This window comes from Thamnophis sirtalis, unplaced genomic scaffold (genome assembly GCF_051295495.1).
Source record: "Thamnophis sirtalis isolate CommonGarterSnake01/CBP01778 unplaced genomic scaffold, rThaSir2_p1.2 scaffold_8, whole genome shotgun sequence".
NCBI classification, from domain to species: domain Eukaryota; kingdom Metazoa; phylum Chordata; class Lepidosauria; order Squamata; family Natricidae; genus Thamnophis; species Thamnophis sirtalis.
The window spans coordinates 55,342,669-55,365,934 of record NW_028261388.1 but is presented as its reverse complement, the minus strand read 5'-3'; the positions used below and the strand labels follow the sequence as shown (position 1 = coordinate 55,365,934).

Genomic DNA, 23,266 nt, shown 5'->3' with positions numbered 1-23,266 from the left:
GGGGTGAAGGAAGTTGAGTGCTCCGGGATGTGTTGTGGCTCAGACAAGTCAGATCATACCTGGTTGATGAACTCTGCCCTGGAAAAGAGAATTGATTGGCTTATGGAGTTGCCTGCATGTTTTTAGAATTCCAAAGGCAGCAGAAGTAAAGGTCACAGGTTGACTTCAGATTGCTTTGTTAGAGTTTGGGGAATGGAAATAATGTGGTTTGGAAATACCTATTAGTAGAGGATCATTTGAATAGCTGATAAGAATCCACAAATGAATGACTAGAGGTAAGTAATAGTTTGCTAGGAATTATGGAGTTTGTCTTAAACATGTAAAAGGTACCTGATTAGAAATAGCGACAATAAACTCTAAGGTCTTAATTTTAGTAATGTGCTTAGTTTTGTCCCAACCTTTGTGAAAGAAGAATTGTCAACTTAGTTATGCATGTGCATGGCATATACAGAATATCAGACAACCTTTTTGTTCAGCTAAAGGTGCATATACGTGTGGTTGTTTTAAAATTTCAATCATGGAAGCAAAACTATGTACATATTCCTTTGTGTGGACAATCTGCAACTGTTTTCCTGTTCACTCTTCCCTGGGATATACCACACCAAGTCTAGTGAGTCTTAGCTCAGATCAAATAGGCAATAAGCCAGCATAAATGTTAATTTTCTGGTTTTTAATGGCCACAGATAAGCAGTCATATTATTAAGTCATGCTGTGTGTTCCACTTGTTTTTAATTAACTTTTAAAAAATATTCTGAACCACCGGGAGTCAATTGGATTTGGATAGTATCAAAATTGAATAAATAAATATTTTGTGAGCTGGACTACTTCATTTATTTATATAAAGCATTTATATGTTTATCTCAGTTTATATTAACTAATACAGTGCAGATAATTAATTTAATTTATGGTTTCTATATCATCCTTCTAGGTAGATGTTCTGAGAGCACTTGGGGTTGAAATAATAAGAACTCCCTGCACCAAGTTTGATGATCCAGAATCCAATGTTCGTGTTGCGTGGAAACTGAAAAACGAAATTCCAAATTCACATATTTTGGATCAGGTATAGATTCCTACTTCTGGTTTAGAATGGATCAATATATTCTGAATTATTTTCCATCCAGTTGCTTTACTCAACCTGGGATACAAAACTATCTGTATAGTATTGGTTTGAAAAAAGCTAACCTTCTTCAGAAGTCTTACAAAAGGAGGGAAGAAGGGGCATAAGAGATTTTGAGCATAAAATTCGGACAGAACTGCCAACTTTCTGATCTTCAGCACCAAACAGACCTGCAGTGGCCCCAACCCTAAGTACACAATCATTGATTTCTAATTACTTTTTTCACCTGCAAGGAAGGGGGTTGGGAGGAAAGTGATAGTTTTCCAGTCTCCTCTGCAGCATCTGAGTGGTTTAAAGCAGGGGTTTCCTCAGCATGGCTGGCTGAGGAGGTTTGGGCATTGAAGTCCACAAATCTTAAAGTTGCCAAGGTTGGAGAACCCTGGTTTAAAAAAATGTGTATTGCATGGCCAAATTACTTATTCTGTGCCATGTGCTGCCAACACAGAAAGGTGTATATATTAATTGGAGGGAGGGAGGGAGGGAGGGATCTTTCATGCTGGTTAACAAACCATTCAGATATTCTCCATCAGATTACTAGGAAGCAAGGGGTGGTGTGTCATCATATTTACCCCAAAGTTCATTAAATTTACTAAATGGATATACAGATTAAACAAATATCTATATTATATCTGTTTAACACAAAATATAGAGAGTTTTAAGAAGTAAAAGAACAAGAAGATGAAACAATTGTTTAAATGAAACTTTTTTATGATAATGAGTTTGGAAAGAAAGCTGCAATTTTATACGCTGGTAGGTGACCATTTCAGAAAAAGAGGAACCAGGTGGCATGTTGGTTTCTTGGCTGAGTTGATAGGGTGGGCAATGCTGCTTTTTGGTCTGCAGCCAGAGCTATTTTTATTTTATTACACTTATGTAGCAGGAAATAAATATTAAAATATACCCTCATTACTCTAGTTAATACCTGCTGAGTCTCAGCTGAACTATTTTATACCTTATTTTAAAAGGCAACATTGCACTAAAGTGACCAGATTTTAAAATTGGTTAAGCAGGACACCATTGGGGGGGGGTGTTTTTGATTAAAATTTTTGCCGCCCGGCTCTGCGGCTGGGGTGAAGCTGCCAAAGCTCCCGCTGGTGCCTCCACCCGTGGCAGCGGTGGTGTCGCCTCCCCCTCCGCTTGGAGCACCTGAGCTGGACACCGCGTTACTCCTGTCGCTGCCTCTTCCTCCTCCGCCATGCTTTTGAGAAGCCATGGGGCTTTTTGTTTCCTGCTCCCGCCCCCTCCACCGCCTTCCTACTGGCTCCCGTGGCCTCATGGCTCCTCAAAAGCATGGTGGAGGAAGAGGTCAGAGATCATCGATCAGTGCAACCAAAGCAGTTTCGGTGCCGTAACTAGGCCTGAAACGCGACTGAAAGGGATCCAGATAATCTGTTTCATCCAAGGTCCATCAGAATTGAAAGGCCACCACCTTCTCGACAACCTTCCCTACGAATGGGAGGTTGGAGACTGGGCAATAGTTGTTCAAAATGGCTGGAACCAGGGAAGGTTTCTTCAGGAGGGGTCTCACCACCACATCCTTTAGGGGGTGCGGGAAGGATCCTTCCCGAAGAGAGGTGTTAACAATCCTCTGGAGCCAGCCACGTGTCACCTCCCTGCTGGTCGAGACCAACCAGGAGGGACACGGGTCCAGTAAACAGGTGGAGGCACTCACCGCTTCCATGGCCTTGTCCACTTCCTCAGGAGCGACAAGTTGAAACTCGCTCCATAAAATCCGATCAAAACCTTCCCCCAGACTCCACTTGGACGGTGGTACCGTCCAAGTGGAGTCCAGGTCCGTCCGAATCCGAGCGATTTTATCTGACAGAAACTGAACAAATTCCTCAGCTCTACCCTGTAGAGGTTCGTCCGCATCCCTCCCTTTCAAGAGGGAGCGGGCTATCCTAAACAGGGTGGCTGGGCGCGATTCTGCGGATGCAATAAGAGTGGAAAAATGCGCACATTTTGCCACCCATATCGTCACTAGATAAGTCCTAATAAAGACTCTTAATTGTGTTTGGTCGGATTCAGAGTTACTAGCCCTCCAGTGTCGCTCTAGGCGTCTCTTTTGGCGCTTCATCTCCCGGAGTTCCTCGGTAAACCAAGGAGCTCTCCTGGATCCACTGCCGCGGAGAGGCCGTAAAGGCGCAATCCGGTTTAGAGCCTCCGCCGCCGCCGTATTCCAATCAGCAACCAAGGACTCCGCCAGACTGTGGGCCAGAGAGTCAGGTATCTCACCAAGCGCTGTCTGAAATTCCATAGGGTCCATTAGGTGCCTGGGGCGGAACCACCTAATCGGTTCCACCTCCCTACAGTGGGGGATTGGTTTCCAAAAGTCGAGCCTCAATAGGAAATGATCTGACCATGACAAGGGCAAGATCTTAATGCCCATCAAATCTAGATCACGTCTCCACTGCTCCGAGAGAAACACAAGGTCGAGCGTGTGACCCGCTGTATGAGTCGGACCCTGAATTACCTGGGTCAAGTCCATGGCTGTCATGAACTCCTGTGCTCCATCAGAGCATTCGCCGAGCAATGGCAGGTTGAAATCCCCCAGCACTATAACTCTGGGAAACTCAACCGCCAGCTTGGCTACTGACTCGAGGAGCACAGGCAGGGCTGTTGTAACGCAGTTGGGAGGTAGGTACATTAGTAAAACCCCACTTGACCCCCAAGGTCCAACTTCACCAGAAGGGACTCATGCCCAACAATCTCCAGAGCAGGGATCCTATGAGGAACTAAAGATTCTCGGATGATGACTGCCACTCCCCCACCCCTTCCCTCGTGTCGCGACTGGTGGAGCACCAAAAACCTTTCTGGGCACATTTCAGTGAGGGGGACTCCTCCCTCATGGCCCAGCCAGGTTTCAGTAATACATGCCAGGTCTGCCCCCTCATCTAACATTAGGTCCCGGATGAGGGGAGCTTTATGAACCACAGACCTGGCATTTAGCAACAGCAGCCTGAGACCAGGGCCCTGACAACTCTCGCCATCTGGTCCTGGAGTGGAGCTAACAGGGCCGGAAGGGGGGATCGCTGTAACGTAGCGAACCCTCCTTCCCCGGTAATGGCTAGCCCTATAGCTCCCATCAAATCTGCCTCTCCCAACTATGACCGGGATGCACCGGCCCATCCCTGCACCCATAGGCCCCACTTCCCCTCCCATGGCCTCCGTTCTCCCCAGCAGGCCATTCATACCACACATTCTGGGATGAGAGGCGGATCCGGGCCCCCATCCACTTCTGCTTCTGCACTCACTGGAAGGGGCACCAGGCCGCACTCTCAATCCCCCCATACATACCGACTTAACATTCTCCGCATGCATACCCCACTAATATTAAAATATACAGAGATACAGTAAAATTTACGATAAATTAAAAAGCGTGGGACCACTCAACACATACATACCACATACATTCCACACACATTCCACACACATTCCACATACAAAATTTGTGCAGCTGTTGCTGTTGTGTGGCGTCTATACATGGGTTCGTAAAGAGTTCGCAAGGAGTTCAGGTGATGGAGTTTTAACGGTGATATAAAGAGGGATAGTTCGACTTTTCTCTGTCCTGTAGAATAAGATGGAATAAGATGGTATGGCAGGGGGGTCAGAAATCCAAAGTGGCCTCCTAAGCATCGACGGGCAGCAGTGGTCGCACCAATTTGGCAGGTCGTAAGTCCAAAGTCCAGGTCGTGAATCCAAGTGAATCCAAAGTCCAGCAGCCATGAGCAGGGGGGGGGGCGATGATAGAAAGGAAAAAACCTGGTAGTTTTGAGGACAGGCAGAGGAGAGGCCGCACAGCAGGGAAGGCCAAGTCCAGTGGTACGGAGGGGGAGCGCCCAAAAGGCCGTGGCAACGATAACGTAGCCAGCTGCCTGATCTTACTGAGCGCCATGTCAGGCTAACCACCCCCTCTCTGGAACAGTCTAATATAGTCCGAGGGTCACCAAAACAAGAGCAGAAGATGTCAGCAAAGAAAAGATATTAAAGACGCCAGAGACATCGCATGTTGTAAACCGACGGAAACGGGGAGGGGGGGTGCCCAGGGAGGCTACAGCAGCAGCAAACAGACAAGCTGTCCGACCCCATCCAGTGCCGCTCTACACGGACCACCCCCTCTCTGTCAGCAGTAACACTCCAGCAGTCCAATGTGTTCCAGGGCCCCTCCCAGTCAGAAGGAGAATCAGGGCCTGGACAGTGAAAGTCCATCGGAGACGGTGCCGTCAGTGCGGCGCCACCATTTTCCCTCTTCTTCTCGCCGCCGAACGCTATAAAGGTTGTCCCGGGCGTCGCCTGATAGTGGCGACCCCCCAGATAGGCGCCTGCTCGGATCCACCAGGTTTCGCTCTACCGGTGAGACCCCTTCCCGCATGGTCTCTGTGCTGAAGTTTAGATGGGACTTCGCTGGCATTTGCAAAGCAGCCTTCCCCTGATTGCCTTCCCCCAATGCCTCTCCCAACTGGATCCCTGCCTGCCTCCCCTCGGCTCACCCGGACCAGGTTGCTGACGTTGGCTTGCACGGCATGGCTGCAGGGAGAGCGGCGCCCGAGAGAAGTGGGCAAAAAAAAAAAACTTCCGACAGCTGAGCTGCTTGGCCCGGGACCGAGCCTCCTCCTCACCGTGCTGCCACCGCCGCAAGCCGCCGCTCTCCCTGCAGAAAAACAGCACGCGTTGGCGCGTGCACACGCAGTAGGGGAGGGAGCCTTGCCCCTCGTCGGGCGCTGCGAGCAAGCCGAGCGGAGAGAGGAAAACCACTGCCCTCTAAAGGCCACATCGTGAACGACACTTCAGAGAAATAAAAACTTTTTTTTTAACGGCGTCCTTTTTAAAATTGATGATTCGACGTCTTTTCTTTCTTTTGGAAAATTGGGACTTTTTGAACACGCTGCGGGACACGGGACAAATTATTAAAAATCGTGACTGTCTCGCCAAAAGTGGGACGTCTGGTCACCTTACATGTAACACATTTTTTTTCTCATTGTATTTCACTGGAGCCTGGGTAACCATTCCATATATCTTCAGTAGCAAGTAAACAATACTTTATAAATAAATCTTTATTTATCTATAAAGAAAGAATACTTGTAAAATAACAATACTTCTCTATTGTGATACTTTTAGAGGTATATTGCTTAATACACACATACACATTACCATCTAGAAACCTACAATTGGTTCCACCAATTTGAGCATCAGATTTTTTTCTTTTGTCTCCATTTCTTTCCCACAATAGTATCGAAATCCAAGTAATCCATTGGCACACTATGATACCACAGCTGAAGAGCTCTTGGAGCAGTGTGATGGTATGATTAATAATTCTTTGATCAATATAATGTGCACATTTCCTTTACATAAAGGAAAACATATTCTATTCAATTTATTAGAAATCTTGATTGTGAGTTGCCATTTCTTACTCCTGATTTTTTTCCTGCCATATCAGGATTTCTTCATATCAGACAACCACTAGTACAAGCTACAATTTATGATTATTACAATAAAATGTATTAGAGCTGTAAATGTAGTTCCACTTGTGTCTCTGCCCCTGCAAATCCATTATCCTCTTACTCTGCTTGTTTATTTGAAGCCCACATTATTTCAAGTAATAATTAAATAATTCTTTTTGGAGTAAATATATAGTAAAATATTAATCCTTCTCTATTACCTGGTAATGGGCAATGTAAATATACATTATTAAAAAGAAGCTGTTCCCAAAATATATTAAGAATTCACTATATGAAACAGCAGAATGTTCTGACTGCTGTAGAAGATTTGGCTGAAAGGTAACTAAATTTAAAGCTTCCTTCAAGTTAAGCTTGATCTCGGCGTGATTACACAGACATTCCCATTTACAGTGGTACCTTGGTACTCATTGTTAATTGGGTCTGGGAGATACGCTGAGTACCAAAAACGATGAGTACCAACACGTTTTTTTCCATAAGGAATATGTAGTGACTCACAAGGCAGTCAACATCAGCAAGTTCTAGTCAGTGCATTGAGTATCAAATAAATGATGAATAGCAGGACAAAATGCGTTTAGTATCATATCAAAGCAGTTGAATAACAAAGTACCACTCTATAATTATCTTTGGCAATAATATGAAAGTGACCTCCCACTGTATTCTTCTGTGATGTTACTGTAGCTTATTGTTCTTGTTTGCTTCCAGCCTGGCTTTTAGTCCAGGATTCTGGTGATCTTAGTATTAACCAGATTTGTTTTGTTTGTTTTTTCAAATTTATACAATTGCCCATCTCATAAAATAAACTACTCTGGGTGGCAGAGATATTGTCATACTTTTCAAGATCAGCAAAAGTCAGTCAAGTGCTGCTGCCTGCTAGATATAAAAGATAGATGCAGGTCATTAAAATAGATGCAAGTAAAAATTGGAGTAAATTACATATAGCTAATAGTGGTTAAACGATTGAATTTTAAATTAGTGTGAACTCTTGCAATATAGTTACATGCTTTTTGTTTTATTGTTTTGTTTTTCTTAAAAACAGGAAAAATTGATATGTTTGTGGCTGGAGCTGGCACAGGTGGTACCATCACGGGTGTTGCCAGAAAGTTGAAGGAGAAATGCCCTGCATGCAAAGTACGTAGGTCTGGCTTAGCTATTTCGGCCTGGATCAGCCATTCGGTTCTTTGACACTCAGTCCCCAACTTGGCCTTGGGAGCTGCTTCTATTTTTGAAGCTCTGGTGGTGCATTTTCTGGAATATTGCTGGGAATGATAATAGTGCTAAGTTTCCCAATGGCTGTCATGTGCCAGGTGGGCCATCACTAACATAGGTGGGTTATGTCAAAGTGCGACCTTCTGACAAACAAGTCATTGGGGAAGCCAGAGTCACTTAACAACTGTGTTATAAATGTAACTGCATTGATTCAGTTAACTATGGCAAGGAAGGTTGTAAAGTGGGGCAAACTCACTGAACAACTACCTTGCTTAGCAGCAGGAATTTTTCAGCTCAATTGCGATAAGTTGAGAACTATATGTATTAGGCTTCATAAGACTCCAATGATTTGCCTCCAATGAAAGTTATCTTTGTAAAAACTCCCTTAACTTCCTACCACTTCTACATTATTCTAAAAATAATTGATTGAAGAAATGAATGGCATTAAACAGTTTATCTTCCTTCGCAGATTGTTGGAGTAGATCCCGAAGGCTCCATTGTTGCTTTGCCCAGCTCATTAAACACAGTCTCAGCCAAGGATACAACAATGGAAGTGGAAGGGATTGGTCACGACTTTATACCAACCGTCCTTGATAGATCCGTAAGTCCCAGTGTGACAAATGCCACCAGACGTAGGAATGAAGTATGTGATACTAAGAATAAGCAGCTTCAGGATCCACACAAGATTCATTTGAAATCATTTACTGAAGTTGATATATTTATACATCGGCACAGGAACAATCTACAGATCTATATTATATGTATGTATGTATGTATGTATGTATGTATGTATGTATGTATGTATATATATATATATATATATATATATATATATATATATATATGTGTGTGTGTGTGTGTGTGTGTGTGTGTGTGTGTGTGTGTGTGTGTGTGTGTATGTATATATATATGTATATATGTACACATATAAACACTCACTCCCTTATTTAGCGGTCAAGTTCTGTTCCAATGACCAAGTCATTAAACAAAATGGTTGCTAAGTGAACAGGTGACTAGCGTGCTGTGAAGATTGCTTTATGCTTCCTCTCATTTGTTCTCTCATACAGCTACAGCTAGTATTATTTTCACTCCAGCATATGTTGTCAGGCACATGGAATTTGATCATAAATGCACATATTGATTTGAAAATATTTTTTTAAAAAACATTTATTACTGCAATATTTGCAAATGGACACTAATTGAAATAGTCGCTAAATGGGGTAGGTGTATTCATTTATTCATTGTTTTGGAAGCTGTTAATTCAAAGAAAATATATATGTATTTGGAAATGATGATGAATGTGATGACAATGATGATGATGATACAAAATGTAAGAAAAAAATTATACAAAAGGAATTCCATGTAGTTGTTCAGAGGGATAATTTGAAGAATTATCAATATATGGAAATGAAGTAAAATAAGTGTAAGATTAACCTTCTTTTTGCATATGTTTATGGTCCAAATTATGGTCCAAATCCGAAGCCAGGCAAAAACCTCATGTCAGCTGTAACCAAAGAAATGTTCACCTTCTGAAACATCTTCACTTGTCTTTTACTATTCAACCCTTTATGATGCATTTGTTGCTAAAGTGGGTGAAAAAGATTTGCCCATTATTATTGAAAAATGCTGAAATCCATTTTTTTCCTTTTGTATTCTTGGTAGGTAATAGATCAATGGTGCAAAAGCAATGATAAAGAATCCTTCCTTATGGCTCGTAGATTAATTAAAGAGGAAGGCTTGCTTTGTGGTAAGTATTGCACAGTGATAAACATCAGAAAAAATTACTTAATTCCTAAGCATAAAAATAAACCAAAATTTAAAAATATAAGGACCACACAGTTCTCATAGTGATGGAATAATTATGTAGGCATTAATTGTTTATTTGCAGTGGCAGGGGAGAGTGGGACACAACGTATAGCAGACAATCTTGGAGGTATCCAGGCCCAAAACCATGTAGGATTTTATAGGCGACAACCCAAACTTTGGATCTCATCTGCCAGGCAATGCAGCTCCCATAATAGTTGTGATGAGTGTGAGTAAAATGAATGTGTCCATAACTTTGCAACTGCTGCACGTTGTAGCAGTGGAAATTTCTGAATGATTACCGTCATGTTGAATGATTTGGAAAAATTCTGTCATGAAACGATAAAGGCATGAGTGACATGACAAAGCCTCCTCTTTCGAAATGGATGCCACTGGCATACAAGATGTAGTTGTGCAAAGTTCCTCTTAAAACCTCAAACTCTTACTTCACATTATAAGGGTAAAGATTCCCCTTGCACTTATGTGCTAGTCGTTCCCGACTCTAGGGGGCGGTGCTCATCTCCATTTCAAAACCGAAGAGCCAGCGTTGTCCAAAGAGGTCTCCGTGATCATGTGGCTGGCATGACTAAACGTTGAAGAAATGCTGTTCCCACCAAAGGTGGTTCCTATTTTTCTACTTGCATTTTTATGTGCTTTCGAACTGCTAGGTTGGCAGAAGCTGGGACAAGTAACAGGAGGTTACTCAATTACGCGGCACTAGTAATTTGAACTGCCAAACTGCCAAACTTAATGATGGACAAACTCAGAGTCTTAGCTATTGAGCCACCGTGTCCCTACTTCAAATTTTAGAGTAGGCTTATATATTGAATGTTTTGCATCTCTATCTGTGTGTATCTTGTCCTCTATCTGTGTACCATAGAGAAAAATAATTTAGACATTACATTAAAAAGGAGTGAATACTGACAAGGCTAACTATTTAACTTAACTGAGCAGTGATTAGAATATGGTATCGCAGGCTAACTCTGCTCATTGACAGCAGTTCAATCCCGAACAGTTCAAGGTTGACTCAAGGTTGACTCAGTCTTCCATCATTCCAAAGTTGGTAAAATGAGACCCAGATTGTTGGGGGCAATAAGGTGTAAACTGTTTAGAGAGGGTTGTAAAGCAGTATGAAGCAATATATACAATAATTCTAAGTGCTATTGCTATTAACTTATAGTAATGCCCATCATTTTTACAAACTTTTAATCGAAGTATCTACTAGATATGAAAACTGTTTATTATTTTCCTATTCAGGGAAGTTTTTTAAATGGAATCACATCTAAACAATCTATAACTGAGTCCCACAACATTAGGATATGAACAATTCTGCTTATTCCTATAGCTAAGAAGGAGATTCAGAATCCACAAATCTCCATTGCTGGATTCTTAGATCAATACAAGAATATCATGTCAGAATAGAAAAAGTCATTACTCAATGCAGTACCACTCAACATGCCCTTTTGCTGTAAAAACGTGGTTAAACGGGCAAGGCTGCATTAATGGAATTCAGTTTACTGATGTAAAATCAAGATTGCTTTGACAAAGTTTTAAAGGCTTCAAAAGAATTATGTTTGAGATGTTGCAATACTGAAAGCATCAGAATGAGTAAGCATTAAGGTGAATATTTTGGGGGAAAACTTTACAAGGCTCAAGTTCACATTCCCTTATTCTCTTTATGTTCAGTGTTTTTGCTATTATTTTTCCTTGTTTTCTTTTCCTTGTTGAGTAATGTATCATTTGGCTTCTATAACAGGAGGCAGTGCAGGCAGTGCGATGTCTGCAGCTGTGAAAGCTGCCAAGCAACTAAAAGAAGGTCAACGCTGTGTTGTCCTCTTACCTGACTCTGTGAGGAACTACATGTAAGAGAATGGTTTTTTGGTTTTTTTTATGATGCATTCATTTGAATCCCTTTCAGGGATTCTGTTGATTAAACTGCCTGCCAAAAGAGTGCCTAAAGATGGCTGAATTCTACCCTCTTCCTGAAACTTCACACTTCTGAGAAAGGGATTGGGATCCTTTCCTTCCTGGGGAAAGGGATTATTGCCTCTTTCTCTTTGCTCGAAGAGGCATGAAGGGATTTAATTGCACTAGCAGGATATGGATTTTCTGGCAGAGGAAGAGACCACTGCTTGGCCTTAAGGAGAGGACTTGCAAGTTTGTTTTCTACCAGCATGCCAGAGGTGGGTTGCTGCTGGTTCGGCCCGGATTGTCCGAAGGTTCCGCTCACCTGCTCAGACACTTCTGTGCATGCACAGAAGCTTCGCATGCGTGGGAGCGCACCCGAACCAGTAGTTCAGCAACCCACCTCTGCAGCATGCCCTTTAATTTTAAGTATAGTTTAGAGAAAGTTGCAATATTAGCAGCTTAAATATGAAAAAAGCCACTGATATCAAGGTTTCTATGTCATCAATAGGTTATGGAAAGATTGGATTCGCTGGTAGAGCTCTAGGATTTGCAGTAATGTTTTGTAATTCCTAATACTATTACTAACAACAAATATACCCAACATTTTGCATTAAAATATCTATTTTATGGTATTTCAGAAGTTGGTTTGTAACTGTACCAATGATGTCTTAGTAAACGAGGTTTTTGACTTCATTCTACCTCTTTCCTTGACAAATACTCTTTGTAGCTGAATTATATTAAACAAAGCCAACCCAAAACATTGTGTTGTTGGCTAAAGCCACCCAGAGTTAGTTGGAAGATGGATGGCTATATAAGTATTTTAAATAAATAAATAAAGCAGAAAAATAACTGTGTTTGTTCAAGTCAAATGCATTACATCTAGTAGTGCCCTCGTTAGGAGTAAAAATAAAATAATACATAAAACAGGTAACTCTCTCCTGCCTTTTCATCACATCCCCAAATAGCTGACTGTTGCATTGTATTTTATTATTTTATTTTTTGTTTTAATTTTATTTATTGACTGACCATCTTACCACAGGGTAACCCTAGGTGGCTTGCAATATCAAAGTTAAAGTTGCCTAACAGTAAAGCCAGCTATTATTTTATACAAGTTTTCAACTTTATCACCAACTTCTTAATAAATCCATTCCACAGTTGCCTCCAAAAATGTATTCTATCTTATTCCCTCCCCCGCCCCAACTATAGCTAGTTTATTGATTGGAACCCAACTTTAAAGATTATTGTAGTTTAAAGATTTAAAATGTAGTTATATAGATTGGTTCAGTAATAGATGCAGCAGTATCAGCAAGGAAGCCTCAAAACAGCCAAGATGACAAATGTGGTATTAAATGCAAGCAGATGCCCCTTTGTAGCAGTGTTGACATCACATGTGTGTACAAAAGCAGCAAGGCTTACATTGTGATGCCAGGTTCCTCTTTTGATCTCCTGAATTAGGACACCTCAAGGTTTAATACAATGCCTTCATTCTTTTTTCATTGTTTCCAGGTCTAAGTTTTTGAATGACAAATGGATGGCCCAGAATGGATTTCTAAAAGATGTTCAGGAACATTATCCTTGGTAAGTTCAAAGTACTTGACCTGTTTTGATACTTTCCCCACCACTGTCACCCAATATAGGCCTATATTAAATGGCTTTTATTTGCAGCAGAGTGGAAATCCAATTGACCTTCCCAGTCCTTCAATATTCATTCTGTGCCAAAGAGGAGATGGTATCGACCAAGCGAAAGACTCCATAATCCTTAGAGAAAAATTAAACTGAAAAGGAAGAAATTAAATAGAGAGATTTCAAATGAAGTGTTATATTTTTTTTAAAAAAATCCCCTTCTGTCTTGAAAACAGTCACACAGAATATATTCGGATCTTTTCCCATGTAAGATTGAGAGTATCTGGGTGACTCGCCATCTTCAGGCTGGTGCCTTCGGCTTTGTGCTTGTGTGAGCAAAGTGTGATCGGAGCTGCCATCTTTCTATAAATATTGGTTTGTGTGTGTGTGGAGTGCTGGCTTTGTTGCTGTAAGCGGATTGTGATGACATCCTGAGCTCTAGTGTAGTGATATCCTGAGTCCTGTACTGCAACATCCTGGGAGGTTGGCTGTGATGTAACATCCTGGGCTTTGGTTTGGCTCCGAGTTTGTGGTCTGGCCATGTGTTTATGGTGTGTGTCAATTTGCTTTGTGTGGGAGTTGGAGAGGGGTGCAGCAGTTGGTGATGCCACTGTGGTTTGGCTTCTGGATGGTGGTTGCATTTCATCTATGAAATGGGTTCGGGTTTGAGTATGGTGAGGGTGATTGGTGGTGGCGTCCTGTGTTGTTCTGGGTCTGGTGTCATTTTTCATGGCTGGGACTCATTTGTTGACTAGGCTAGTTTCCAGATGTCTGGTAGGTGGGAGGTATTGTCACATTTATTCATGTTGTGGGGTTGTTTCTCTATTTCGATGGCTTCAGTAATTATTCTCTTGTTGAAGTGTTCAACTTTGGAGATTAATTTGGTTCCTTCAAAATCAATTTCATGTCCTGTTGCTTTAAGGTGCTGGAAAAGGGGAGAAGTTTTTTCTTCTTTTCTGACTGCGTTCTTGTGTTCTGCGATGCGTGAATTTATTCTCCTATTAGTTTGCCCAATGTATGTGACTGGGAAGATTTTGCATGGTATTTCATAACTCCTTGGTTTTCTAGCTGGATCTTGTCTTTGGGGTTTCTTAAGATGTTGGCTATTTTTTGGTCACTGCCGAAGGCTGTCTTGATATTGTGTTTGTGGAGAACTTTGCTGATTTTATCTGTGGTGCCTTTGATGTAAGTGTCAGCCCTTCTTCATTCAAAAATCAGGAAAGCAAACCACAGGACTCCATTGATAGAAATCAAGTGTACTTTTACTAATTATAAATGAATAGAAGCGAAGCTAAGCAAAGTCTGATTATTTAGGCGCAAAAGCGAATAATATATTGTATAATTCATTCCCCTCCCCTTGGCATCCCATACACAGTCCAATCATAATTCTTCCAATTGTCAGGTGTGAGATAACTTCGAAAGGCATCACCAGGGTGGTTCCGTTGGCCTTGGCGGGAAACACTCCTCCTCCACATGCGCAGTAAGGTGGACAGTTCAAACTTTAGAATCTTCCTCTAGCACAACAATGAGTCCCCTCCCAAATACCATGCCCCCCTCCCCGTTTCAATGGCAGCCGAAGCAGCGGCAAAGCGGAGGCTAACAGTAAGGGAGGAGGGCGATGCCGTTGTCCTGTTCTGTGTCCGGTTCTTGGGGGGTGTCTCCTTTTGGATTAGGTTGGTAATTGTTTTTCTTTGGAATCTGTTGGAAATTAATACGTTTGTGAGAGTGTATAATTCAGTTTTCAGGTGGTCTTTGACGGCTAGGGGTTTGGTTCTGGAGATGAGGGTCTTGGCTATGGAGTTGATCTGCACAGAGTGGTGATGGGATTGTGCATTTAATAGTGGTTGGTGTGTTGTTTTTTTCCGGTAGATGGTGTGTCCTAGGGAGCCATTGGGTTTTTTGTAGATTAAGACGTCCAGAAAGGGAAGTTGGTTGTTAGCTTCTATTTCCATAGTGAATTGTATTTTGGGGTGTAGGCTGTTGAGATGTGTGAGGACGTTCTCCAGTTTTTCTTTCCCGTGTGGCCAAATTACAAAAGTGTCATCTACATATCTAAGCCAGAGTTTGTGTTTGTGTTCAGATTTATCTAAGGTGTTGGTTTCAAAATGTTCCATGTATAGGTTTGCAATGACGGGTGAGAGGGGTGATCCCATAGGTGCTCCTTCTATCTATTTGTAACTTTGTCCATTGTGGATGAAGTATGTGTTGGTTAGGCAGTGGTTGGTCAGATCTAGGATGTGCTTAGAGGGGTTGTATTTGTTTTGGATAACTGTCAAGTCTTCTTTAATAGGCATTTGGGTGAAGTGGGATATGACATCGAAGCTCATGAGTAGGTCGCTGGGTTGTAGATTATGTTTCTTTATTGTTTCTATGAAGTGGAGTGAGTTTTGTACATGTGAGGTGATGGATTCTGTGTAGGGCTGAAGTTGTTTGGCAAGAAATTTGGCAAGATTCTGTAGAGGTGAGCCTATGGAGCTAACTATGGGTCTGAGTGGTGTTCCTTCTTTGTGTATTTTGGGGAGGCCATAGAGTTTGGAAGATTTCTCTCTAGGGATGATTCTTTGGTGGATCTCTTCACTGATGGGAGACGCTTTTATTTTGGATTTGGTGTTTTTTTCCAGGTAGGTGGTGGGGTCTGTGTTTAGAGGTTTGTAAGCGGGGACTTGGAGTAGGTTGGATAGTTTGGCTTGGTAGTCAGATGTGTTCATCACCACAGTGACGTTACCTTTGTCTGCTGGGAGAATGATTCTGTTGTTGTCTTTCCTCAAGTTGGTGAGTGCTTTTTGTTTTTCATTATGTAAGTTGCTTCTGGGTGGATTGCTGGAGCAGAGGACGTTGGTGACTTCAAATCTGATTTTATTGGCTTCATCTGGGTTGATTTTGGTTAAGGTAGCTTCAACTCCGCATATGATGTTTTCAGTGGGGATGCGTTTGGGGGCAACTGCAAAGTTGAATCCTTTGGAAAGGACATTGGTTTCTGATATGTTATGTACTGTTTGTTTCATGAGTTGCTGTGGAAGAGGGTTGAGCTTCTGGTGTTTTTCTAGTCTGTGGAGTTTATTGGTGTGTGGGAGGTTTCTGTTTCGGCTCTCCAGAGGGCTAGTTGTTTGGATTTGTCCTAGAATGCTGGGTTTTGTTACTGAGTTCGAGGTGAAGAGTGAGTAGGTCCCTGTTGGTTTGTCTAGTAGGAATCTTTTCCTGTGGAATTCGTTCCTAATTTACAAAAAACCCAATGGCTCCCTAGGACACACCATCTACTGAAAAAAAACACAAACCAACCGCTACTTAAACGCACAATCCCATCACCACCCTGCACAGATCATAGACAAGACCCTCATCTCCAGAACTAAACCCCTAGCCATTTTCAGGTGGTCTTTGTCGGCTAGGGGTTTGGTTCTGGAGATGAGAAAGACGGCAGCTCCGATCACGCTTTGTTCGCACAAGCATAAAGCTGAAGGCACCAGCCTGTAGATGGCGAGTGGGACTTCATCGAAATGTCACCAAGATATTCTCAATCTTACACGGGAAAAGACCCAAAAACGCCAAGACGTCCCCTTCCAAATTTCTTTTGCTACCTGTAATGCTTCTAAGGATGGGAATCAATTAAATACAGTTAATTTATAAGGACTTCTTCCAGTTTGGGTATTGTTTATGAAACTTGTTGCCATAAACTATGTGGGTTTATATGTGTGTTTTAATTAATAATAGTTACAGTGATGAATGTTTTATATTACTTCTTATAAAGAGGCATACTGAAAAGAAAAACATGGAATTATTTTTACAGGAAATGGCATGCTAAGGACAAATCTTTTATCTCATGTCTAAATTAATTAAATAAATCCCTTATATCTATCTCAGTCTTCTTTCATTTAAGCTGTATACATAGAACAATAATCAAGGAAGATCAAAACAGATTCTGACTGCAGAGCAGAAACAATATATACTACTCTTTTTTCTCTGACAGGTGGTGGAATATTAAAGTCCAGAAGCTGAATCTTTCTGCTCCTCTGATTCTTCTCTCAGATATGAACTGTCAAAAAGCAGTTGAAATCCTGCAAGAAAAGTCGTGCAATCAAGCACCAGTTGTTGCAGAATCAGGGTATCTTTCTTTTTAGTGTGAACATGTGCAACTGATGTTGGGAGGGTTGAGTCTCCATTTTTCCAAGAGTCCATTTTAAAAGTTCTTTTAGAACTTTGTGGAGCAAAATAACCATTACATCCTGAAGAAGTTCAATGTAATCATTTAACAACTTCTGGGGAAGCAAAAGTAAAAATACAAAAAAGTACCACCAAATGCCAATAGCACAATGTTTCTTTGGGGGTGGGGCTACCAACTGGGAGCTAGGAGTTATCTACTTCTGCCTTGTTTCAGCAGTCACTTCTTTTCAAGATAGTATTTCATAAACATTTATGCCTAAAGCAGTAAAGTGTTGTCCATTATTCCCTTAAGAGGATCCTTAAATAGATATTAAGAATGCTAGACTCAATATGGATTCAGTCCCTGCACATGGAGAATTTGGTAGGATTCTACTTAGTCTTCCATGTCTGAATGTAAAAAAAAATGTTTGTTTTCTTGAAGTGTCATCATGGGAATTGTAACTATTACCAACATCCTCTCCTCGATCCTGGCAGGAGATGCACAGTTCTCAGATCCAATCATAAAAGTCACTTATCAACAATTTCCAAAGGTATTTATCTTTACCTTGTTGAAAAATTCATAACACATCAGTGATTGCATCATCCATAAAAGTGCCTAATGAACAGAAGGAAGAGGCATAGATTATGGATACAATTTGAGAGCCAAAGAGGTTATGTGAGAGAAAGGGCTTTACCTCGTAAGTAATGTGATATATCACTAAGACCTTGTCACCTTCATCTTGTGTTTATGGTGCCTTGCTTACCAAATGCATTAACCGTATGCTAATTTGTATGCTAGTCAGACTGGTGATTGATCAATGTCTGATGTATATCATGGCTAGTACATCCCAATAGTCTACTAACTAATGAAAGGGGCATGAGCTCTTTCTTCTCACATGCTCAAGCCACACTTCTGTACGCAGGTCACCTGAGCTCACCATTTTTAAAATAGGTGATGATTCAGATTTTTGTACTTGTAGTTCTTAAATCTTGTCAGTTTACAGAAAAAATGGTTTTGGTGTTGAAGTATTATTAAGAGTGAACCAAAGATTACAAAACATTGCTGTAAATTTCAAGTGAGGAAAGGTCAAGGGGAAAGGAACGGGATGTCCATCCTATTGCATAAAGGCACTTTTCACATATCAGTAGGAAGACAAGGATACAGCTCTTTTCTTGAGATTTCTCAAAATAACATCTTCTCTGGATGCAAAAAAATACCTTTCACACCTGTTATTCCTTGACTTGATGGATATTTAAGTTGGTTCATATGGACATGAAAGAATTATGAATATAGAGTACAGTACATACAGTTTTAAAAATGCTTTTAGTAACAATACAAAAAGAGCAAGCAGAAAAATGCATAAAGTTATGAGGAAAGAAATAAAACTTTAAGGACTAAGCCTAGTTGAGTAAGCATGTGTAAATATAGTTGAAGTACCTGAGTTTAGGGACACAGAACACACATATGAGTATGTAGGATGTAAATTAGATTTCAAGACAGAATCTTTCCTTGGTTTTGAGAATTTCATCACCAGAGCTTCATATAAATAGGGTTCTCCATGCCATAATCTTATTTGCACCATTCCCCACCCTTTTCTCAGGAAACTAGGGAAGTGCTAGGTGTTGCTGCAGCAAAATGGTGGGTTCTGGCCCCAGCATCACCCACATGGATGTGTGTGGCCCGTGTGCATACATGCACACTGTGCACATACATGCACACTGTGCGCATACATGCACACTGTGCGCATACATGCACACTATGCGCATACATGCACACTGTGCGCATACATGCACACTGTGCGCATGCATCATACTTGCCTACGACGCTTCTGCAAGCCTCCGCAACACTCCAACTGCTCGGCAGAGCGTCGCACAGGCACAGTATGCGCCATGTGCATGTGTGGAAGTGCCAAAGGCTTAAAGGACAGGTAAGGAGCTCAGGAGGGCGGGTGGACCCTCCAGAGCACCATATCAGAACCAGTGCTCCGGACAGGCTCTGGTACACCCGTACCAGGGCGTACCGCCTGCAACCCACCACTGCTGCAGCAGCAAAAGGATTCCCTGTGTGAGATTTAGTTTGTAACAGGACAATGTGAGGGACAAATTTTGAATGGTGAACTTGGTCTTGGGCTCCTAGTAACCATTTGATTCACTTGATTATTTGGGATGCACAGATTAATCTGGATGATACCCTGGGAAAGCTTTCACGTGTCCTGGAAACTGAACAATTTGCTGTTATAGTGCATGAAGTGGAGCAATGTAAGTACCAAAGGAGGGGTTTATATGGCATTGAGGGTTTTCAGTCAGTATTCTGGGTTCATTCTCACACCACTCTCACTTCAGCATGAACATGCCCCAGGAACTATTTTTATATGATGTGTCTTTATGATGTTGACCTTGTCTCATCCCCAGACCATATCTGAGGCACTTTAAGATTGTCTTTAGCTCTTTCATGCTTGAATTATTGTTTTCTTTCTTCTCTTGACACACCTTGGGCTTTGGATATCATCCAGCATGTTTCACTGCTGATGTGGCAAACAATATAGTCAAATGTGGGATCTCCTTGGTATCGAATGGTCATTTTATGCTACTGCAAGCATGCAGTCTTCAGACATGCACCCAGATTCTAGACTAGAATCTTCATTGTTACTTTTGTTTGAATTGCAAGAAAGAAACCAGACTCCTGGCTTTCCTTAGTGCCTCTGCCTTATTGACCTGTGCTTTCTGAAGTCACAGTCTGGTCTTATGTGGACACAGATTGGGGGGGGGGAATCATCTGGATTTTCACAGTCTGGATATCCATCCTTGTGATAATCATTGTAATGGTCATCTTAACAGCAATGTCTGTCCCTAATGGTCAGTGATCTGGAGATGAAGGAAGAAATTAAGCTTTCCATTCCAAACCTTTTGTGTCCCTTGGAACACAAAAAGATATAATATGTAATATAATAAGGCTTCCTGCCCCCACCACCCCAAATTTGGCAAGAATGAGGGTGAGGTCTGAGGGACTACATAGAATCAATGAGACATGTTGATCTGTATGTTTTAAGTCAAAAGTTAGTATTAAGTAAGGGTATATCATTGAATGCTTTATTTCATTCTTATTTGGAAATACATTCCTCTTTCTGTTCCAGACAATGCAATTTCCTTGATGAAACAGATGGTATTTGGTGTGGCCACAGCTGTTGATCTGCTCAACTTTATTACACCAAAGAACAAACCTCAAGATCTAAATGCATCACTCACATCTGTTTATGAAAGGACTTTTCCAGAATTGGGAAAAAATAACTACGATGTTTAACTTAATGGTTTACAATATGGCAGGGGTGTCTGCACGGGTAGTCAAAAAAGTTAAGATGGCAGCTGTGATGTGGTGACACACATATACCCCAAGAGGAGTTTCAATCACTCTATCAGGGCTGCCATCTTGATTTCTTTACTATATCCTGCTGACGCCTTTGCAATACAGGACATTTTTTTATATATAAATGTGCCTAGTACTTCTTGATCTACTTGATGTCCCTCTGAATAACAATTTTGCCAATAATCTGAGATTAAGATGATCTGAGAATAATTTTTAACAAACTCGTATTCTGAGACATTTTCAAAATAAGATTCTTGGAGATAACATAGTACTTAATGAATCTCCCAAAGAGGTCTTGCTGTTCTGATTTCTTTTGATCTTTTTTTGTATTTTAACTTTGATTGATAAATGCATTTCAAAATCTGTTGACAGAAGAATTAAGTAAAAGTACCTGAATGACATCCAGAACATTGACAAAGCAGGGGCCTGAAGTGCTGGCAATGAGGTGAAGTTGCGTCAGATTTTTTTTTTCTCCAGAGGAAAAAATATCTTACCTATACGGAGGGACTGAAAGTTGTATCAGTTAATACTGATCAATGCAACTTTAATCTTCCACATTTTTCAGTAAGAAAGGTTTCTAGGTTGAGAAATCCATTTCCTCTTGATTTCAGTGGACTGGCAGCGATGCAACTGAAGATAAGATTTGAGGAAATTTGAGAGCCTTTTTACAGAGTCAAAATATAAATATCTCTGCCATTAACTTTTCTATTTAAATTCTCATTTTAATCACTGGAAACAAATCATTGCATGCAGAACACAGATATTCCTTGATTTATGACCACAACTGAGCTTAAAATTTCTGTTGCTAAGCAAATCAGTTGTCAAGTGATTTTTCACCCCCATTTTATGGCCTTGCCACTGTTGTTAAGTGAATCACTGCAATTTTAAATGGTTGTTAAATGAAACTGGCTTCCCCATTGACTTTGCTTGTCAGAATGTCACAAAAGCTGATCACATGACCCCAGAACACCACAACCTTCATAAATACATGACAGTGCTAAGCATCTGAATTTTGATCACATGGCCATGGGGGATGCTGCAATGGTTTTGTGAAAAATGGACATAAGTCATATTTTACCTCTGTTGTAACATCTTCAAACAGTCATTAAACAAGTGGTTGGAAGTTGAGGACTAGCTGTAGTACAAGCCTATTTAACTCTACATAATTTTGCGAAAAGAGGACAGTAGGAGTAAAAAAGAGAGCCTTGCCTGAAATAACAGAGAAAACAGATGGAAGAGATATTAGTGTTAATCATAAATAATGTGATAATCAATTGTACATTCAGTGAAGTTTCTCAAAATTGAGTTCAACTTTGAGAGATGTATTTTTCCTGTTGACTGGTTAGCACCATCTTCAAAATTATGTTCCTGTATAAAGTGGAATGGGCGTGAGGGTAGGATGATTTAGATTTAGATATACAGTGAATATTGCAAAAAATGTCCATAATTGTATTATTATTTTTTTAAGAAAATCAGCTTGGTAAATAAATATTGGCTTTATTACTGGAGAAATTGTATAAATTTTCCTCATGGGGGTAATAATTCGATTAATTTTCACTAATTGTGGCCAGATAATATTCCCGATTCCTTGATTATATTAATGATTATCTTAGAGCAGCCTTTCTCAACTGACGTTTCACAGACCCCCTCGGTTTGCTGGGGTTTTGTGAAAGATAACGATTGAAAAAGTTTTTTTAATGTTGCATTCTGTGTGAGGTTAGCTCTCAATAACATGTTTGTTATTCCCTGAATTTTAATGTAATGCTTACTGCAGAAGCTATTAAACACAGAGAAATTGATAGAGAGATCACTCTACTCAAAATATCTTGTATCAGGGGTAGGTTCCTGCCAGTTCTAATCTCTTCTATAGAAGAGGTTCCACAAATCTACCGTGCCTTTAGAACCGCTTCCAGCTCCCTCCCCCCCACCCGTCCGCACATCATCAAGATGAAGAGTGAGAAGAGGAATTCTGGGAGTTGAAGTCCACAAGTCTTAAAGCTGTCAAGTTTGAACACCCCTGGAGTTTTTTTTTGTAAAGGGTTAGGGATGCAAAGGTCTTGTAACTTGACAGCTTTAAGACTTGCACACTTCAATGCCAGAGTTCCTGAGCCAACATGACTAGAGGAGGAATTCTGGGTGTTGAAGTCCACAAGTCTTAAAGCTGTCAAGTTTGAACACCCCTGGGTTTTTTTTTTGTAAAGGGTTAGGGATGCAAAGGTCTTGTAACTTGACAGCTTTAAGACTTGCACACTTCAATGCCAGAGTTCCTGAGCCAACATGACTAGAGGAGGAATTCTGGGAGTTGAAGTCCACAAGTCTTAAAGCTGTCAAGTTTGAATACCCCTGGGTTTTTTTTTCTAAAGGGTTAGGGGTCAAGGGTCTTGTAACTTGACAGCTTTAAGACTTGTGTGCTTCAAATGCCAGAGTTTCTGAGCCAACATTTTGGTTGCTAAGCAAGAGCGTTGTTAAGTGAGTTTCACCACATTTTACAAGTTGGCTACGCCCTCCCAGTCACATGGCTGGCAAACCACTGCCACCCGGTCACATGGCCGGCAAGCCACTCCCACAAACCAAGCCACACCTACAGAACAGGTTCTAAAAATTTTTGAAACCCACACTGTCTTGTGTATATATGACTTGTCCAACAGC

At 41.1% G+C, this 23,266-nt stretch overlaps 1 protein-coding gene across 1 annotated transcript in view; it reads left to right on the top strand.

The window, feature by feature from the left end:
* Positions 1–22,587, top strand: part of LOC106548771 (cystathionine beta-synthase) — a 36,381-nt gene extending 13,794 nt beyond the window's left edge. The window contains exons 7-17 of the mRNA XM_014066219.2: positions 929–1,060; positions 6,348–6,417; positions 7,613–7,704; positions 8,252–8,383; positions 9,445–9,529; positions 11,342–11,447; positions 13,000–13,071; positions 17,081–17,215; positions 17,696–17,804; positions 19,428–19,512; positions 20,388–22,587. Coding sequence (XP_013921694.2) covers positions 929–1,060; positions 6,348–6,417; positions 7,613–7,704; positions 8,252–8,383; positions 9,445–9,529; positions 11,342–11,447; positions 13,000–13,071; positions 17,081–17,215; positions 17,696–17,804; positions 19,428–19,512; positions 20,388–20,554 — 1,185 coding nt within the window. The 3' untranslated portion in view covers positions 20,555–22,587. The remainder of the gene's footprint in view (positions 1–928; positions 1,061–6,347; positions 6,418–7,612; positions 7,705–8,251; positions 8,384–9,444; positions 9,530–11,341; positions 11,448–12,999; positions 13,072–17,080; positions 17,216–17,695; positions 17,805–19,427; positions 19,513–20,387) is intronic.
* The last annotated feature ends 679 nt before the right edge of the window (positions 22,588–23,266 follow it).